An 18,311-nucleotide genomic window follows, 5' to 3' on the forward strand; every position below is an offset into this window, starting at 1 on the left:
TTCTAAAATTGACTCCTCCTACCTTAGGCCACGAACTTATCAATCACCCCTTGTACTTCCCCTTTCAAATGTGGGGAGTAACTCTGAGAGTATCCATTGCCACAGGTGAGATCGTAAAGAAACCATCCAGTTATTTTTAAAAGTGTGCAAAGCTCCAAAGACCAGAACAGTCAGAGTTTGCACACACTGTCGCTCCATCTCTTTCCCTCACGGTGCTTTTCAAATCATCAACTTTCTTGCTCCCATTTTTTTTTTTTTGAGTCTCTCGCTGAGTGACAAGCTTTAAAGTTTTATTGGATTCCACTCCTGGTAGAAGTGTTAAGTAAATCCCTGTTGATTTCATAAATAGGTGGGCATAGAAGAGTTGACAAGTCTATTTTTGTTCAGAAGGTCAGTTCCAGAAAGGACACTTGCTCTGAACTTTGAAACAAGCATTAGAGTGTGTAAGAATCGGAATGAGGCAGGTCAGGAGTTGGCTAGCTGATCTCTTGTGCTTTCACCACTACTGTCCCACTGATTCCCTATTTGCCTTGCTATCACTTTCTGGCCCAATTCCAATAAACCCTTCACTCTGACCTTACCTTGAAATTACTGGATGAATTAAGCTCCACAGTTAAATAAACAAAAAATTCCCAGCGCTGCACTGGCCTCTGAGAGAGGACATGTAACCTTAATTGGGTGGATCCATATCCATCGTCAATGCCCTTTCATTTTGGATTCACCCAGCAAGGGAAAAGTTACCAATTGTGCTTTTGTTTAAACATACTACCATCAACAGTTCCTAAACATATTCAATGTAGTAATTATACTTATTCCAGATGGATCTGTAGAAGGGGAAGTTAGGAGGCAAATGGTCTGAATATAAATTTTATTATGTCTATAATTTGTTCCAAAAACTTTTTTGACTTACAGCAGTGGAAGTGCTGTCAGTAATTTGCTCGCCAACATAAACTAAAGTAAGGACTGATTGCAATAACAATTCTAATAGTCCACCATTAGAAATCCTGATAGTTCAGTATCATATGTAAGTGTTTTCCATGCTTCCTTTGCAGTCAAAAAGGGCCACGATTCCCATGCTCCCATGCTCTCTGTCAAGCTTCTCAGAATCTTCTTATCTTTCAGTAAGATCACCTCTCAGAATCAGGTTTAATATCACCGGCAGATGTTGTGAAATTTGTTAACTTTGCAGCAGCAGTACAATGAAATACATGATAAATACAGAAAAAATGAATTACACAAAGTATAGTATATGTATAGTAAATAGTCAAATTAAAATAAGTTGTGCAAAAAAACATAGAAACTTAACAAAATGTAGTGAGGTAGTGTTCATGGGTTCACTGTCCATTTAAAAATTGGATGGCAGAGGGGAAGGAGCTGCTCCTGAATCGCTGAGTGTGTGCCTTCAGGCTTCAATACCTCCTTTCTGATAGTAACAATGAAAAGAGGGCATGTCCTGGTTGGTGGAGTCCTTAATGATGGACTCCACCTTTCTGAGGCATGATCCTTAAAGATGTCATAGACACTATGTAGGCTATTACCCATGATGGAGCTGACCAATTTTACAATTTCAGCTTACTTCAATCCTGTTCAGTAGCCACCACTGCCATGCCATACCAGACAGTGATGCAGCCTGTCAGAATGCTCTCCATGGTACATCTGTAGAAATTTTTGAGTGTTTAAGGTAACTTAAACACACCTTACTTAAACTCATTGTTTGAAAGCCTGCCTTACCCCTCACATAGTAGACAATTCTGGCACTCAGCTGGTGAACCTTTTGTAAACCATTCCATTAACATATATATAACAATTACAGCATGGAAACAGGCCATCTTGGCCCTTCTAGTCCATGCTGAACGCTTACTCTCACTTAGTTCCACCTACCTGCACTCAGCCATAACCCTCCATTCCTTTCCTGTCCATTTTTTTTTAATGACAAAATCGAACATGCCTCTACCACTTCTACTGGAAGTTCGTTCCACACAGCTACCACTCTGAGTAAAGAAATTCCCCCTCATGTTACCCCTAAACTTTTGCCCCTTAACTCTCAACTCATGTCCTCTTGTTTGAATCTCCCCTACTCTCAATGGAAAAAGCCTATCAACGTCAACTCTATCTATCCCCCTCATAATTTTAAATACCTCTATCAAGTCCCCCCCAACCTTATATGCTTCAAAGAATAAAGATTAACTTGTTCAACCTTTCTCTCAAAACATTGTAAGCATGTTCCTCCCTATGAATGATCAGAACTTTACATCTTAGCCTCCAACCTGATGGCATGAACATTGACTTCTCTAACTTCTGTTAATGCCCCACCTCCCCTTCTTACCCCATCCCTGACATATTTAGTTGTTTGCCTGTTCTCCATCTCCCTCTGGTGCTCCCCCCCCCCCTTTCTTTCTCCTGAGGCCTCCCGTCCCATGATCTTTTCCCTTCTCCAGCTCTGTATCACTTTCGCCAATCACCTTTCCAGCTCTTAGCTTCATCCCACCCCCTCTGGTCTACTCCTATCATTTCGCATTTCCCTCTCCCCCCACTACTTTCAAATCTCTTACTATCTTTCCTTTCGGTTAGTCCTGACGAAGGGTCTCGGCCCAAAACGTTGACAGCGCTTCTCCCTATAGATGCTGCCTGGCCTGCTGTGTTCCACCAGTATTTTGTGTGTGTTGTTTGAATTTCCAGCATCTGCAGATTTCCTCGTGTTTGATCTTACCACAAAAGTAGTTTTCCTTTGCTCTGTACATTTGTAACAAAGATTTACTATTTTCGCACTCCATCTGCTTTAGAATAAATAACAATTTGTTTGCCTTCTTAATACTTCAGTTACATTCTAATTTTCTCTGCTACTGTTTAAGCTGATTGGAATGTTTTTGCACACTTAAGCTGCTAGAAACATTGTTGGTGTATCACCAAAAAAAAAGAAATTGCGTTTTCATAACACCTCTGGGCTTTTCAAGGTGCTCTATTGCAGCAGAAGGGATCTTCAAAATATAGCCTATGTAGGGGAAAAAAGGCAGCCACATAGTACCTAGCCAGTTTCCCTCATCAGCATTGTGATGGAAAAGGAAAGAAAACTGCAAATGCTGTAAATCTGAAATAAAATGTTGGATGTCCTCATTGACTCAGGTGGCATCTATGCGTAAAGTAAAACAGAGTCAACGTTTCAGGGCTGGATCTTGGCTCTGAAATATTAAGATTTATTCCTTAAACTACTTTCCTCTCTCCATGGATGCTCCCTGACCTGCTGAGTGTTTCTAGCATTTCTGTTCTTTGTGATGTCAGCTCTGGGATCTGATTTGGCATTGTTGGTGTGCAGATAAATATTAGCAAGGGCATTAGGGAGAGCTTTTCCAATGTCATATCCAAAAATTAAAGCCAGCATCTGAACTTGAGTGGGGATGTATTTCTTGTTCCAGGTATGAAACAAAAGTTAAAGAGGCCTCAAATTGTTACACTTGCAAAGTTTAGCCCAGTGGCTGGGGTTAAGACCATAAGACCACAAGATATAGGAGCAGAAGTAGGCCATTCAGCCCATCGAGTCTGCTCTTCCATTCATTCATGGGCTGATCCAATTTTTCCAGTCAACCCCACTCCCCTGCCTTCTCCTCATACCCTTTGATACCCTGGCTAATCAAGAACCTATCTATCTCTGCCTTAAATGCATCCAATGATTTGGCCTCCATAGCCACTCGTGGCAACAAATTCCACAGATTTACCACCCTCTGACTAAAGTACTTTCTCTGCATCTCTGTTCTAAATGGATGTCCTTCAATCCTGAAGTCACACCCTCTTGTCCTAGAACCTCCTACCATGGGAAATAACTTTGCCATATCTAATCTGTTCAGGCCTTTTAACTTTTGGAACGTTTCTATGAGATCCCCCGTCATTCTCCTGAACTCAAGGAAGTACAGCCCAAGAGCTGCCAGACATTCCTCATACGGTAACCCTTCATTCCTGGAATCATTCTTGTGAATCTTCTCTGAACCCTCTCCAATGTCAGTATATCCTTTCTAAAATAAGGAACCCAAAACTGCACACAATACTCCAAGTGTGGTCTCACAAGTGTCTTATAGAGCCTCAACATCTCATCCCTGCTCTTATATTCTATACCTCTAGAGATGAGTGTCAACATTGCATTTGCCTTCTTCACCACCGACTCAACCTGGAGGTAGCCTTTAGGGTATCTGGCACAATGACTCCAAAGTCCCTTTGCATCTCTGCATTTTGAATTTTCTCCCCATCTAAATAATAGACTGCCCATTTATTTCTTCCACCAAAGTGCATGATCATACACTTTCCAACATTGTATTTCATTTGCCACTTCTTTGCCCATTCCTCTAAACTATCTAAGTCTATCTGCTGGCTCTCTGTTTCCTCAACACTACCCGCTCCTCCACCTATCTCTGTATCATCAGTAAATTTAGCCACAAATCCATTAATCCCATAGTGCAAATCATTGACTTTAAATCGTAAAAAGCAACGGTTCCAACACTGACCTCTGTGGAACTCCACTGGTAACTGTCAGTCAGCCAGAATAGGATCCCTTTATTCCCACTCTCTGTTTCCTGCCAATCAGCCAATGTTCCACCCATGCTAGTAACTTCCCTGTAATTCCATGGGCTCTTATCTTGCTAAGCAGCCTCAAGTGCAGCACCTTGTGAAAGGCCTTCAGAAAATGCAAGTACACCACACCTACTACATGTCCTTTGTCTACCCTGCTTGTAATTTCCTCAAAAAATTGCAGCAGGTTAGTCAGGCAGGATTTTCCTTTCAGGAAACCATGCCGGCTTTGGCCTATCTTGCCCTGTGTCTTATGTACTCCGTAAACTCACCCCTAACAATCGATTCCAACACCTTCCCAACCACTGATGTCAGACTAACAGGTCTATGATTTCCTTTCTGCTGCCTCCCACCCTTCTCAAATAGCAGAGTAACATTTGAAATTTCCCAGTCATCCAGTAAAATGCCAGATCTATCGATTCTTAAAAGATCATTGTTAATGCCTCGGCAACCTCTCCAGCGACTTCCTTCAGAACCCGAAGGTGCATTCCATCAGGTATGGGAGATTTATCCACCTTCAGACCATTAAGCTTCCTGAGCACCTTCTCAGTCATACTTTTTACTGCACATACTTCACTTCCATGAGACTCTTAAATGTCTGGAATCCTGCCGATGTCTTCCACTTTGAAGACTGATGCAAAATATGCATTCAGTTCCTCTGCCATCTCTGCATCTCTCATTACAATATCTCCAGTGTCATTTTCTACTGGTCCTATATCTACCCTCGACTCTCTTTTACCCTTATATACCTAAAAATGCTTTTAGTATCTTCTTTGATATTAGTCGTCAGCTTACCTTTCATAATTCATCTTTTTCTTCCTAATGACCTCCTTAGTTTCCTTCTGCAAGTGTTTAAAAGATTCCCAATCTATCTTCCTACTAGCTTTGACTTTCTTGACTGCCCTGTCTTTTGCTTTTACTTTGGCTGTGACTTCACTTGTCAGACACGGTAGTGTCCTTCCTCCATTCGAAAATTGCAGGTTTGTGGAATCATTAATGAGGGACACATGTGCACAGCATCAGTGTTACATAAGAATCGCCTCGTTTCCCAACATCTTCATAATTGGCACCACTCGGTACGTGCTACAATGTTAAAGGATTTAAGTACTCAGAAACTGGGTTTCCAAGACATGGTGCAAATTGCAGCCGCCACAATATCTTGTTTTTTGTTGGCTGACAGGAATAGATTTTAGCCGCCAACTATGAGGGCACAGTGGCACAGCTGCTGGAGCCACAGTGCTTGAGGTTCAATTCTGGCCTCCAGTGCAGTCTATGTGGAGTTTGCACATTCTCCCTGTGATCGCATCTTGACAACGTAAGGCTTTATAGATCAATTGGCTGCTAAGAAAGTCCTGAGTGTGTATGTGAATTGTGGAATCTAGAATGAAGGTGATGTGGAGAACAAAATGGAATTAGTATTGCTGAAATCCCTATTCATATGCATTATAATTCAATGAGTGACTGTATGGCTCCTGTGTAAGACTTGAAAGCACAGACTCAGATTCAGATACGCAAGTTCTGCCATTGGAGGTCCCTTGAAATAAGATGCCATAATTAAATATGTAAATATAGGTTTGCTTGTAAATATGTTTTTTTTTCTCCTCAATGGTTGTTTGTGGCAGAGGGTAATAAACAGTAAATTGTCCGGTCTTCTGGGATAAAGGGGACAAAGGAGCAATTCAATGTAGTTTGTCCAAATGTTGGGGGTGGGAACAAAGCAAAGAAGAGCATTAACGCCCATGTTTTTTGCTCTTCTTTCTAGTCTCAGAGACGCGTTACATTTCACCTCCCCGATGGCTCCCAGGAAAGCTGCAGTGATAGTGGTCTGGGAGACCACGAGCCGGTAAATGGTGGCCCGCTGATCTCACACCCTCTCCCTCTGGTTCAGCCGCAGGACGAGTTCTACGAGCAGGCTTCCCCAGACAAGAGGACCGAAGCCGATGGCAATTCCGACCCCAACTCCAGTAAGTGACTGCTTCTTCCTCTTCCAGACATTGGTGCTGTGCATTCAAGGCCAGGGACCACACTGATCTTTACCTTAGTCCTGAAGTCTGCCCTGCCACAGGTCAGCTCTCATTGCATCCCTTGCGTAATCTTAATGTGTTCCCAACCAGCACATGGATCCGCTGCTCAGATTACTGCTGTACTGAAATGTTTGTGGAGCTCTCCCTTCACTCTGTGACAGGCATGGAGATTTGCAGTTTCATGGTCTTGAAGGAAGCCTCATTTTAACAACAAATAAACTAGAAAGTAACTGATATCGCTTTCCATAATGGTGCAGTTTCAAAATGTACGTGCTGCTGGGAATCAATTGGGTTTGGGGTGAGATGGGTGGTTGCTTGTGAGAATGGGTAAATCAGGGAGACGGTCAAACTCATGGTCATTTTTCTCAATTGGTTTTCCCCGTCACACCACTTCCTCCCATTCACATCTCTAGGGTCTGGGTTCTATACTACAATTAAAGCATTCTTCAAATTCTCTTCGCCCCCCCCCCCCACAAATGTAATTTTAGCGAGAGAGCATAGATAGTAGTTATGACTATTTATTGTGTAAAGGGTCACGGACACCTAGGTGCTAATTTCCAATCATTGAGAAAAACAAACATTAGTTATTGCATGAGTTTCCTTCCACCCTGATGGTTGTTTTTGTGTGTGAATTGTAGCTTGATCTTCTATACCTGATTTTCTGTTGCATCAGTTTATGAATATTTATCAGACCTGATCTTGAATGAGATTTTTACAAATCCTATTTTCCTGCCACTTAAAGTTATTTATGAGTAGCATATAAGTCATTATCTTGTATGATCCAATTGGCTGCCTGCTGAGCCTTAATTCCTGAATTTATGCATAATTTGAATTTTGATCAGACATCATTGCTTTACAATGTGATATCTTAACACTTGGGTTTATGGAACAAACAGATTGCAAAATAGAATGGGAGAGTGTGTGGATTAATTATCCTCCTGTCTTGTATTCTGCTGATGAAGTTATGATTCTAAACTCCCAAGGGTCTTGATAAACAAGGAATGAAGGGCTACTGCAGGTAGGAGGAACTGTGGAGGTCACAGTCATATTAGTCAAGATCTTATTGAATGGTGAAGCAAGCTTCAAGGAACAAGTTGCCTAATCCTGCTTCTGATGTATACTTGTAGTTATTGACTTGCATTCCAGGAATATCTCATCTAAGCTATGACCAGGCTCAAGCTAGCAGATCTTGATGAAGGATGAAGCTCCTAGTGAGTGTGTTAGGGGACGTAAGCAAATCTTCCTGTTCCTTATAACTGCAAACCAAGTCAAAATTAAAGCAGTACATTTAATGTCATTGGGTAAAGCAAAGAATCTATCGCCCCTCAGTGAGGTCCAGTGTTTTTATATGTAATTGAAGAAAAATTCTGTTTTTTATCGCCACAGGAATCATTTTAAGATAGTGCCCAATGAGGAGTAGAACAGAGATTAGATTTATTTATTAGTCACATATTCAATGAAGCATACAATCAAATTTGCTATTTGAGATTACAACCAACACAATCCGAGGATGTGTTGGAAGCAGCTGTAAGTGTTGCCACACATTCCAGTGCTAATATAACATGCCCACAACAAAACGCAGCCGATATATGGTAAGCAAGAACTGTGAAAACAACCCCCTTTCCCCCCACTGACAAATAGGCTTCCAGTCCCAGGACAGTCCTCCTCAGGGCCTTCTACCTACAGACCGAGTTCCAAGACTTGCAGACATCAGGACATCAACCACAGAAGAAACCAGAGTGGAAATAATGGAACCGACACATTGATATTGTGGCATTTAGAAACTAAAGAATCTAGAGCCCTGTTGGATTGCTCTGCATCTGTTTCGATTTGCCTTTTGAGTAGAGAAGGACCTCTCTACATTCAATCTGGTGTGTATGTATGCTGCCTGCTCAGCATTAAAGTCTACAATTTCGAGGGCCCGAAATATATGACATCTTCCCATTCTTTCACTTTTCCCGAATACACAAGAAAGAGAAAATATAAGCTGGAATAGGTCATTTGACCCCTCAAGTCTGCCCTGCCATTCAGTATGACCATGGTTGATCTCAACCCTTCTTCTCCACCTGTTTCCTGTAATCTTTAATTCATCCACCTTTCAAATACTTGGTGCTACACCTTAAATATGTCTGACTACCAGGACTCCATCATCCTTACTGCGGTGAATTGCAGAAATTCACCATCCTCTAAAAAATGAAATTTCTGCACCTCAGTTTCAAATGATCTGTCCCTTAAGTTGTGGCCATGTCCTCTTGGTTGTGACTCCCTTGCCAGTGAAAGCATCTCTAAATTTGCCATTAAGATCTTACCTGTTTGAAGCAGATTGCCCCTCATTTTTCCAAACTCTGATGAATACAAACACAAATTACTGAACATCTCACCCTCACAATTAACCTGCTAAATTTCAAACAAACTGTGTCCAATGCTGATATATCCTTTTTTTTTGGATAAGACCATAAGACATAGGAACAGAATTAGGCCACTCAGCCCATCAGGTCTGCTCCACCATTCTGTCATGGTTAATTTATTATCCCTCTCAACCCCATTCTCCTACCTTCTCCCCATAATCTTCGACCCCCTTACTAATCAAGAACATATCAACTTCAGCTTTAAACGTGCCCAATGACTTGGTTTCCACAGCTGTCTGTGACAATGAATTCCACAGATTTATCTTCTGGCAAAAGAAATTCCTCCTCATCTCTGTTCTGACGGGACGTCATTCTACTCTGAGGCTGTTCCTTGACATTCCCACTATTGGAAGCATCATCTCCACGTCCATTCTATGTAGGCCTTTCAAAATTCAGTAGGCTTCTCTGAGATCCCAATCTCATTCTTCTAAATTCCAGCAACTATAGGCCCAGAGCCATCAATCGCACCTCATAGATTAACCCTTTCATTCCTGAGATCATTCTCGTAAATCACCTCTGGACCCTCTCCAACGCCAACAAATCCTTCCTTAAATATGGATCCCAAAACTGCTTACAATGTTCAAGATGAGGTCTGACTAAGGCCTTATAAAGTTTCAGCATTACATCCTTGTTTTTATATTTTAGTCTTTGGAAAATAGCTGCTAATATTGCATTTACCTTGCAAGGTACCCAAAATGAGGAATAAAGTTGTAGACTATTTTCTAAACAGGGAGAAAATTCAAGATCAACAGTGAAAAGGGACTTTAGAGTCCTTGTGCAGGATTCACTAAAGTTTGACTTGCAGGTGGTAAGGAAGGCAAATGCAATGTTAGCATTCATTTCTAGAGGACTAGAAGATAAAAACCAAATATATAATGCTGAGGCTTCATAATGCATTGGTCAGACCACACTTGTATTGTGAGCAAATTTGGGCCCCTTATCTAAGAAAAGATGTGCTGGCATTGGAGAGGGTCCAGAGAGGTTCATATAAACCTGTCCGTTAATTAAAGGGTTTATTATGAGGAATGTTTCAACACTTTGGGCCTGTACAGGAGTTTAGAAGAATGAGGAATATCTCATTGAAACCTATCAAATATTGAAAGGCCTAGATAGAGTGAATGTGGAAAGGATGTTTTGTATACTGAGGAAGTCTCAGACCAGAAGGTAGAGCATCAGAAAAGAAGGATGTCTGTGTAGAACAGAGATGAGAAGGGCTTTCTTTAGCCAGAAGGTGGTGAATCTGAGGAATTCATTTCCACAGACCGCTGCCGAAGCCAAGGCAATGCATATACTTAAAACGGAGGCTGATAGTTTCTTGATTAGTCAGAGTATCAAAGCTAACAGGGAGAAGGCAGGAGAATCGGGTTCTGAGGGATATTTAAATCACATAATGGAATCCTTGTGCAGGATTCCCTAAAGTTTGCCTCACAGGTGGTAAGGAAGGCAAATGCAATGTTAGCTTTCATTTCAAGAGGACTACAAGATAAAAGCAAGGATATAATGCTGAGGTTTATAACGCAAACTGGATGGGCCAAAAGGGATAACTCTGCTTATGGTTTTATGGTCTAAGCTCTACACAGTATTCCAAATGCGGGTTTACCAACACGCCGTACAGCTGTAACAAAGACCTCCCTATCCTTAAGCCTGAATCCCTTAAAGACCAAAATATCATTTACTTTCTGGTTGAACCTGCCTGCTAACATTTTGTGGTTCATACACTGGATCCCTCTTAACTTCACTTATCTGCATTCTGTATTTAAATAATTATCCATGCTGTTAATCACTTTTTTTGTTGAATTTAACTCCTCCCTTGAGAGGGAGCACTATGTGTGCTGCATGAATGTTTCCACCCTGACAGTCAAGGAAGCAAAAAGACACCCAAAGAAAAGTTCAGTCTAAAAAAGGTTATGTGCTCATGAGATGATGGATTCATAATATGTGGAACTGGAGAATGTAGCACATCCTAAGATTTTATTAAAGTTAAGTAAGCTGTACGTGATTTGTGCCACCCTAATACTCAAGAAAGCAGAACAAGCATGTATCAGAGAAGACTGTTTTGTTCCTAGAAGCCCAGAAAGTAGGAGTAAGTGTGAAAGAGTATGTTTCATTTCCTTATTAGGAATTTTGTCTGTAAAATAAGTGCATTTTTTTCAATGCTTCATTGCTTTTCTTTGATAGCGAGGATAAAGTTTAAACAGCAAGGCAATGAAATACTGGACAAAACTGATAGACTAAAAGCAAATCTGATTACTGTAGCTGGAGGAAAATAGATTTTTTTAAAAAACTAGTAGATCCCTTAAGGAACAAGTTTGTCAAATGAAATGCTCCCATCTTGGGCACATGAAATATGAGTGTGTGTGAGATGTGGGAATACAGATGACAGCACAGGAAATTGGTGTTTGCCAGGGCTGTGTAGGAAGATTTCTTACTTCGAACTTACAATGACATTAGACCAAGAAAGGTAGAGGAGGCTGGAAGAACTCAGTTGTCAATCATCATCTTTGGAGGGAAAGGGTGTACAGGTCAACAGTTTGGGTCTTGACCTTGAAGAGAGAGAGAGAGAGAGAGAGAGAGAGAGAGAGAGAGAGTGTGTGTGTGTGTGTGCGTGTGTGTGTGTGTGTGTGTGTGTGTGTGTGTGTGTGTGTGTGTGTGTGTGTGTGTGTGTGTGTGTGTGTGTGTGTGTTTTCAGGGGAGCTGGTATAAGTAGGGTGAGCAGGAGGGAAGAGCTGGCAAGCAGTAGGTGGATCCAGGTGAAGTGAGGTGATAGGCAGATGGAAGAGCGAAGAATGGAAATAGTGGCACAGGCTGGGAGGTGACATGGAGGAGTAGAAACAGCCAATAGAGTAAGGTTTGAATGTCAATACAGCTTCAAGGGAGAAGCCTCTGAAATGTGTGTATCTGTGTGTGGCGGTCGGGCAGAGTCAGGTAGTGGAGAATGAGCTGGAGGCTGATAGGTGATCGGTGGAACCATGATGGGGAGGGAATGATGGACCAATGGAACGAGAGGAAGGAGAGGTGAGCAAAGCCAAAAAAATTGAAGCAGATGGGTGAGTTCTATGTGTGATGTTGATGTCAAGAATGTTGGTTATCTGAAATTAGAAAATTCAATATTCATGCCATTCGGTTGCAAAACTAGGTTACAATTTGATGTATGAACACCAAATGAACTGTTCAACTCAAATGATCCAACCAAAGCAATCCCATTGGTCCCATTTTCCCCTCTCTTTTTTTCCTTATGCACCTGGAAATTAACTTTTGTTGTACTGTACATGCCCATCAATGCCCCTTCGAGATCTGACAAAAGTATCTAATACCAAGATTCTGAAGACCAAGTGCACGATGCAGACTGTAACAGGTTGGCAATCTGGGATTATGATCACAAGATATTTTGATATGGGAGTTGCGAACGCAGAGACTGATTCAAATGCATCTTATACCCTACGGAGGTACTGAATGGTCTTTGAATCTTGTTGATTGATTAAACACATGAGATTTGAAATTACCCTTAATGATGTTATGGTGACAATTAACCTGCTTCTTTTGAATTTATCTCTTATTTTAAAGGGTGTGTTAACATACATGAAACAAATTGTTTGAGGTTGCCATTAATATAATGAAAGGAGGAGTTCTATACCAACCATTTAACTTGTGATTATTTCATTAACACCAGTTTGCAGATGCAGATTGAATAGATTCTTGCAATGTTTCTGTTTGACCCTTGCATGAGGTGATACCCTGAAGTATTAAAACTGTTTTCTGTCTTACAGTGTACATGCCTTCATCAACTAATATCATGTACAGAGTTTCTACAGGTACCTGTAATACATTTGTAAGATAATTTGTTTTGATGTTCACATATGATCCAAGAAATCCTCAGAGATCATAATCTGCATTATAAACACCTTAAGAAGCCTCTGAGATCTTATTACAAGTCTAATTGTTAGGAAGGGAAAGAAAAAGTACTTTGTGCGTTGGCAATATTTTTGAATAGGTATTAGTTGTAATGATTCTGCTCATAGTGTACCTGTCTTGTACCCAGGTAGTACAAAGATATTCTGCATTTGTTTTCGGTGACTTGTGTGGTTGCTTAATTGTTTCTCCAGTGTTTTACCTTTAGTGATCTGGGGGGTGCACACCCGCCACTTTCACACTCCAGTGTGCGCATCGACCCGGAGTCCATTGTGTTGGATTGGGACTGAAGCTGCAGTATTTCCATTGTAGTTTATTGGTAACGGATAGAATGGGGGAAATGGGGAACCATTGGCACCTGATACAGTATCAGACTTTTCCTGGTCAAGTTGAGGTACGGAGTTCACCTCCCATTAAGCCAATCCAGGAATGCATTCTGGCATGTTGTCCATTATTCATTATGACCTAGCTGGTAATGCCTTCACATCTAAGGCAGTAGCGTATAAAATACTGAATCTGCTTAAACATAAAATGTACATTGATGCTGTTTGATGCGCTTAATTTTGGATGATACAATTTTCTAAGATTTCTCAGGTAGATGTAATAAAGATCCCCTGTTCTCTGTGTGGAAGGACAATAAATTCGTTATCTCCAGCATGCTGGCTCACACTTATCCCTCTTATAACATTATTATGACAGACCGGTAGAAATTCACCCGCTATTTTATGCGCTGAGCTCACGACATTTGATCATTATCTTGATCTTGAGCTCTGATTCAGAAGTTTAGTTGCCTTCACATTAAAACGGAGCTTCATGTGAACACCTCAGCATATTGTGCATTTAGCATATAAAACTGGGCACAAATGTCTCCACCAATCTGGCCCTTACTAAACAGGATCACCAATAGTTGTAAAATGTTTTAGACCATACTGAAATTCTGGAAGTGTGTGTTCAAGTGGAAGAATTTGTTGAATGTCTCTGTCCCACAACCTGACTTCTTGTGGCCTCTGAATGAAATGATCCAATTGGTGTTAATAAACGGTAAATTATAATTGGATTTTTTGTGGTTTTTTTATTCATAAACCACATGGATTTACAGTTGATTGCCAAGATTGGAAAAGGGTTTCTGTGCCAAGGATGGTTTGCTAACTTACGGCAACTGCTAAGATGATTTATAACTGTCACGTATACTGAAGTACATTAATAAACTTTGCTTTGAATGCCATCCATACAGATCAGTTCAACACATCAGTACACTGAGGTAGTACATGTTAAAGGAATAAAATAATGCAGAATAAAGGGTTACAGTTGCAGAGAAAATGAAATGCAGGCTGACAATAAGCTGTAATTTCATAACGAAGTAGATTGTGAGTTCAAAAGTCCAGTTTATCATTCAAGGGACAGTTTAATAGTCCAATATCATGTCCTTGAGCCTGCTGGTATGTGCTTTGAGGATTTTGTTGCTTCTCCCTGCAGAGAGGGTGGAGAAGAGAGTGGGAGGGTAGTTTGATTATGTTAGCTGCTTTAACCGAGGAAGTGGGAAGCATAGACAGAGTTCATAAAAGGGAGTCTAGTTATCTAATGTGCAAAGCTATGTACACAGTTCTCCGTCATTTCTTGCAGTCTCCTCAGATAGCTGTGAAAAAAACAACTTGTAGATCTTTCTTTAATTCCTGTCAGTTTGTTCTTTTTAATGCAATCCTTTTCAAACATTGTGTCTGGTAGAAGCAGCTCATCTACTGCAGGCAACGCACCAAGTGATGATGCATCTGGATAGGAGCTTTTCCATGATGCCGCTTTAAAATTAGTGAGGGTCAATGCGAATGTCTGACTTCTTGCAATTCAGGTGCTTTCTAAGGAGGTGAAGTTTTAGATTTTATTTAGCTGCTTCTTCCCACAGTAAGATTGATTCACTTTCTGCAAACTTCCTTGGAACCTATTATTTTCAGATGGAATATTGATTGATATCACACCAAAGGGTTTTGTTAAATTACTGTGGATGGCAGTGTGCGCATTTGGCTTTTGCTTTCTCAGATTTGGTTTATAGCTCCGCAGAGACCTTTTTGATGGCAAACTAAACTACCTGTGTGGTTTCAATCAAGATTATATAATTTGAGTATATTGTCCCGGGGTTTATGCTTGAAGCCAGTGGAGATTGGTGAATCTGATGAGCCATGTCAGTTCATGAGCCAGATGCCCATGTTGCAGTCTTACGTAGGTGTGTTGATGAATCTCCAGTGATCAGCTGGTGTCAAGCAAAACTAAACACTAAGCCACAGAAATAGATATTAAGGCAAATGGTCAAAAGGCATAAGTTTTAAGGAGACTAATGTTACACGAGCATGGCAGTGGACAAACCCAAGTGCAGAACACGGGCATGGAGGCAGAATCGGGAGGCATTATTGACATAGCAAGCATGGAATCATTTTCCAGGAATGATGCTAGACTTAGAACTGGCAGTCCTAAGAACCATGACCCAAGGTTACTCACACGAATCGACCAATAAACTGGCAGTTCCTTGTTGTGTTTCCAGGGTTTTTATCCTGAAGTTACTGATGGGAAGCAGGTGTGTGTAATTTGCTGAATGGGGAATGATTGGAAATCAGGCCAGGGGGTTAGGGCCCAATTAAAGAGGTAATGGGGAATTACCAGACGGGACCATGACAACTAAAGGTAAGAGGCAGAGATGGAGAAAGGGGTGGTGGTGTCAGAGATATTAATGAAGAGAATTACAGAGTTTATGGGAATTGGTTAGTTATTGTCATATGCAGTGAGGTACAATGAAAAACCTGTCTTGCATACTGTCCACACAGATCAGTTCTTTACCAACTTCATCAAAGTAGCATATGGTAAAATAATAACAATGTGGAATGAGGTATAACAACCACAGAGAAAGCGCAGTGCAGGTAAAAAATAAAGTGCAAGATCATAACAAAATAAATTGGGAGGCTAAGAGTTTATCCAATTGTATAAGAGATCCATTCAAGAGTCTGATAAAAGTGGGATAGAAGCTGTCTGTGGGCCTGGTGGTATGTGCTTTCAGGTTTTTTTTTGTACCTTTTGCCCAATGGAAGAGGAAAGAAGAAAGAATGACAGGTTGGTTGGGGTCTTTGACTGCTTTATGAAGGCAGCAAGAAGTATAGACAGAGTCCATAGAGGGGAGCTTGCTGTCCGTGGTGTACTGAGTACCATCCATGTTTCTTACAGTCACATGCAGAGTAGTTCCCATATCAAGTCATGCTGCATCTAAATAAAATGCTTTTGGATGTTTTAAAGCAAGTGCTTTTAACCCATAACCAACATTTAACACAGCAGTCTTTAAAATCTACAGTAGCTACCTGCTTATGAACAAAACAAATACTGAAACAAAGCAAATTAGTATTTTTCTCTCACTCTCAATTAAGTGAATAAGCACATTCATCTTGTTATATTCCTTGCAAAGAAAATACATCAAAATGTCACATTAGCCCCCAAAGGCCTCCCAGTTAGGTAAGGCATTCCACAGATATTCCCCTTACAGTGCTCTTCCCTCCTGTAATAAGATCAGCATGCTTCGGCATGCCATTTACACTCTCCTCCCAAGCGTCTCATAATCCTTTTCATATTTCTTTATGAAAATTGCACAGAGTGAGCTCGTCTGCTTCCTGGGTTATTTGTGATTGCAGTTTGGCAAGACCCTTTTATGTAAGCAGAGCAGAGAACTTCACTTATTAATAATTTTAATAGAATTCTTTTGACCTGCTGAGTCAAAGACTTTGAATTTCAGTGCACAGTTTGTTCAACTTATTTAACTATGTTAACCGTGTGATTTTTTCCGGATGGGGAAAGAGTTTGTTATTTTTAATTATTTTACAATGCAGGCTTAACTTATACATTCATTAGCCACCTATACTAGATAGAGGAGGTACCTAATGGAGTGGCCACTGACGGTGTGTTTCTGTATCCTTGTGGTCACCTGCCACTGTACCCCTCCATTTTAAGCTTCGACATGTTCACTTAGAGATTTCTTCATACCACTGTTGTATCGCATGGTTATTTGAGCTACTGTTGCTTCCTGTCAGTTAAAACCGGTCTGGCCATTCTCCTCTGACCTCACTCATTAACAAGGCATTTTCACACACAGAACTGCCACTCACTGAATGATTTTTTTTTCACACCATTCTCTGTAAACTCTGGAGGTGTAAAAATCCCAGAACAGCAGTCTCTGAGATTGTCAAATCACCCTGTTTGGTGCCAACAATCCATCTGCTTCCAAAATGGACATCGAATCTACCTTACTACTTTTTTTTATTTCTGTATTTTGTTCACTGCATATTTTTAACTTAACTAGTTAATAGATATATATACACTTACTGTAATTCAGTATTTTTTCTCTATATCTATTTATCATTTATTACATTGTACTGCTGCCATTAAATTAACGAATTTCACGTTATTTGCTGGTGATATTAAACTTTTTTCTGATCAAAGTAACTTAGATCATATTTTTCCCCCATTCTAATGATTAGTCTGTACAATAACTGAACCTCCTGATCATGTCTACATGCTTTTATACTTTGATTAAGTTGCTGCCGCATGATTGGCTGAATAGATATTTACATCAATGAGCTAGTATACAGGTGTACCCAATAAAGTGGCCACTAAGTATAGGTACTGCAATTTTGCTAAACTGCTCAAATCCCCGACCACTGTCTCACTCCATTTCCTCTCCACTTGGTGAATGGAATGGAATTTAATTTGGGAAAAAACACTTCTCTTGAAAAGGGTAACCAATTTCTGTGAGGAGAATGATCAATAGCAAGCATCCATGCATTTAATCTGATCATTTGAAAGATTTGCATGGAATTGTCAAGGATTAACCTGGGCAAGCAAAGGGTTGAGGTGTGGTGGGTGTGATTTGCAACCTATCAGTTATAGGATGGTGGAGATAGCAAGTCGCAGAACACTTAACACTTGTAAGTTTTAAAACCCGCACCACACTTCTAAGTCCTAATGCAGGATTTTAATATGAAATTTTGCCAATTCCTTTCCTTCACTGAGTTCCTCTGACAGATAGTATGTTGCTCCAGATTCCATCTTTGTAAAGCCTCAGCAGTATGTCCTTGCTCTTATATTCTAGCCCTCTTTAAATGATTCCAGCATCTGCAGATCCTTGTGACTCTCTATAAAACACCTGGAGGAGGACTTGATGTGTTGTCTTTTACAAGATGGTTACAGGAAGGAATGAGGCCGATTAGTTCTTATAGTCAGTTTTGGTTCTAAGAACATCTAGGTTGTCCCAATGATTCTCTCAGTAACTCTAAAAGTCCTGCTTTTTGCAACACTCACAGAATTTTGGAGGATCTCAGCAGCTCACTCAGCATCTATGGAAAAGAGTAAACAGTCGACGTTTCGGGCCAAGACCCTTCTTCAG

At 40.6% G+C, this 18,311-nt stretch overlaps 1 protein-coding gene across 10 annotated transcripts in view; it reads left to right on the forward strand.

Annotated features, from left to right (window-relative positions):
• The window catches only part of LOC140715809 (protocadherin-9), a 795,188-nt gene that overhangs the window by 479,736 nt on the left and 297,141 nt on the right, over window positions 1-18,311 (forward strand). For 3 of the 10 annotated variants that reach the window (XR_012096189.1, XM_073028259.1, XM_073028204.1), the window contains exons 2-3: window positions 6,320-6,521; window positions 12,757-12,801. Coding sequence is in view for 9 of the 10 variants with exons in the window: in XM_073028259.1 (XP_072884360.1) it covers window positions 6,320-6,521; window positions 12,757-12,801 (247 nt within the window). In the remaining variant the exon portion in view is untranslated. The remainder of the gene's footprint in view (window positions 1-6,319; window positions 6,522-12,756; window positions 12,802-18,311) is intronic. The other 7 variants (XM_073028269.1, XM_073028213.1, XM_073028241.1 and 4 more) reach the window with 3 other exon arrangements.

Source organism: Hemitrygon akajei, chromosome 2 (genome assembly GCF_048418815.1).
Source record: "Hemitrygon akajei chromosome 2, sHemAka1.3, whole genome shotgun sequence".
NCBI classification, from domain to species: domain Eukaryota; kingdom Metazoa; phylum Chordata; class Chondrichthyes; order Myliobatiformes; family Dasyatidae; genus Hemitrygon; species Hemitrygon akajei.